Raw genomic sequence first — 2,500 nt, 5'->3', positions numbered from 1 at the left:
GTCCCTGTTTCCAAACACCGGCCCTACACACACACACACACACACACACACACACACATACACACACACACAGTGATGCAGCCAGCTGTCTCTCTCTCTCTCTCTCTCTCTCTCTCTCTCTGCTGTAGTTCTGCTGGGTTCTGACCTCTCTGCATGCGCTCTTTAGTGTACCAGACGGCCAGACCATCACCGTTCAGGTTCTTCTTTCCCTGACCGTGAACCCTAAAGTGGACCTGCAGCTCCCAGTCGCTCAGGTGACAAGGCTGCCCACACACACACACATACACACACACACACACACACACATTGATTTGGTCAGATAGGTAAATATAGATACAGAGTGTAACGTTGGTGGACGATGTGGTGTTGTACTGTGGCCTCACAGCAAGAAGGTCTCTGGTTTGAGTCCCGGCTGGGTCAGTTGGTGTAGGAATTGGCCGTAGTGTATGAGTGTGTGTGTGAATGAGTGTGTATGGGTGCTTCCCAGTACTTGGTTGCCACTGTGTAAAACATTTGCTGGAATAGTTGGTGGTTCATTCTGCTGTGGCGGCCCCTGATGAATAAAGGGACTGAGCTGAAGGAAAATGAATGAATGAATGTAACGTCGGTTCTGACCCGATCAGATTAGAGCAGTGTGTGAAACAATGAAGTCTGAAGATGAGCAGAGCACATGTGTAGTGCAGTGAGCACACTAGTGAGGGATGGAGGGTATAGTGAGCACACTAGTGAGTGATGGAGTGTGTAGTGAGCACACTAGTGAGTGCTGGAGAGTATAGTGAGCACACTAGTAAGTGATGGAGTGTGTAGTGAGCGCACTAGTGAGTGCTAAAGTGTGTGATGTGTGTTGAGCACACTAGTGAGTGCTGAAGTGTGCACTGTCTCACCATGCGGCTCCATATGGCTCCCTGTTTGCTCTGCTGATCTGGAGTCAGACGAACATAATCAGAGGAGACCAGAGCGTCTCCCATCAGCTCCCAATGAGACGAGCCCGACACGCCCACATCTGCACACACACACACACACTATTAATGCACATGCTACACAATAATACACACATACGCCCTGACTATCTCTCTATCTCACACACACTCAGGTTTGTTTTTGTGAGTTGTGGGGACATGCCGTAGGTCTCCCTCATGTTTGTCCTGCACGGTTGTGTTCTCTCCCTTTACTGAATCATGTCTGTTTTCACTCTTAATTTAGTTTAATTCATTGGTTTAATTTAGTTTTAATCTTTTATTTTCTGATAAACATGAGAAGTGTTTGATTCATCAGCTTTATTAACTCCTGTAACCCATCACTGAACACACATCTGTGTGTGATATATCACACAACACGCAAACACACACACTCATAATAAATACACTCCGATACACACACGCCCTGACTCTCTCTCTCTCTCTCTCACACACACACACACACACACACATACACATACACACACACACACACGGTCAGTTTAAGACATGTGTAATAACACACACACACACACACACATTCGTCATGACATGTGCGCGCGTGCTCTGCTCACTGATGGAGTGTGTCGTTCATCATTATTAACAGTATTATGATGTGCTGATGCTGAATGAGTGTCTCGAGCGGTGTGTGTGCGTGTGTGCGTGCGTATGTGTGTGTGTGCGTGCTCACCCTGGTACGGTTTGGACAGTGTGTACTCCCTCTTGAGGAACTCCTCCATCTCGTGTCCGTCATCACACACACCGGAGCTGAGCGCGGTGATGAAGATCAGCGCTGACGCCCAAATCATCCTTCAATTCCTCCTGATGTTTTCAAACACGTCCGCTGCTGCAGCCGCGGTCATCGAGCCCCACCGTCGCCCTCTGCTGACACCCGATTGGCTGCTGAGCTGACACGGCGACCTCTTATTTGTCCGCCGCCCTGTCAATCAAGCGTCAGCCCGCCCACACATCGGCGAACGGGACCCAGAGAATAATGATCGCAGGAGAGCTGTTAAACTCACGACAGCCACATCTGATGATCATAAACAACATTATAAAGCCGCAATAACATCATAAACTACATTAAGCTACTGATTTTACTCTTATTTTAGTGTATACTGCCTATTTAAAATATCAGATCATTTACAAACACATTCTGCAGTTTAGTAGATCATACTGATGTGCCACTATTATTATCATATTATTATTATTATTAATATCATTATTATTATTAATATTATAATTAATATTATTATGGTCTTTTTCTGGGATGTTCGCTTGTTGTTATTACAGTAGTTTCTCCTCACTTCCGGAGTACCGCGTAAGAGTAGCTTTAGGGACTGTTGTGAAATTAGCCGCCTGATAAATAACGAAAGACGAGTGTTGACTGCAGCTGGCTTGGTGTGGAGTGTGTGTAGTGTGTAGATTTGTAGTGTTTTTAGATGTTAAGTGTGTGTTTGATGTGTTGATGTGTAGTGTGTGTGCTAGTGTAGATGTGCAGGTGTGTAGATGTGTGTGTAGTTTGTAGACGCTCCCTCAGTGTG

General features: G+C 46.0%; 1 protein-coding gene across 1 annotated transcript in view; it reads right to left on the bottom strand.

Annotated features, from left to right (window-relative positions):
- Window positions 1-1,793, bottom strand: part of lman2la (lectin, mannose-binding 2-like a) — a 5,317-nt gene extending 3,524 nt beyond the window's left edge. Inside the window, 4 exon segments of the mRNA NM_205725.2 lie at window positions 1-23; window positions 146-263; window positions 885-1,003; window positions 1,648-1,793. The exon segment at window positions 1-23 is cut by the window's left edge and continues 60 nt beyond it. Of these exon segments, the coding sequence (NP_991288.2) occupies window positions 1-23; window positions 146-263; window positions 885-1,003; window positions 1,648-1,765 (378 nt within the window). The 5' untranslated portion in view covers window positions 1,766-1,793.
- Window positions 1,794-2,500: the final 707 nt, after the last annotated feature.

The sequence above is a fragment of the Danio rerio genome, chromosome 5, assembly GCF_052040795.2.
Source record: "Danio rerio strain M-AB ecotype USA chromosome 5, GRCz13ab, whole genome shotgun sequence".
NCBI lineage: Eukaryota > Metazoa > Chordata > Actinopteri > Cypriniformes > Danionidae > Danio > Danio rerio.
Note: the sequence above shows the minus strand (reverse complement) of the source record. Positions and strands in the feature narration are given on the sequence as shown.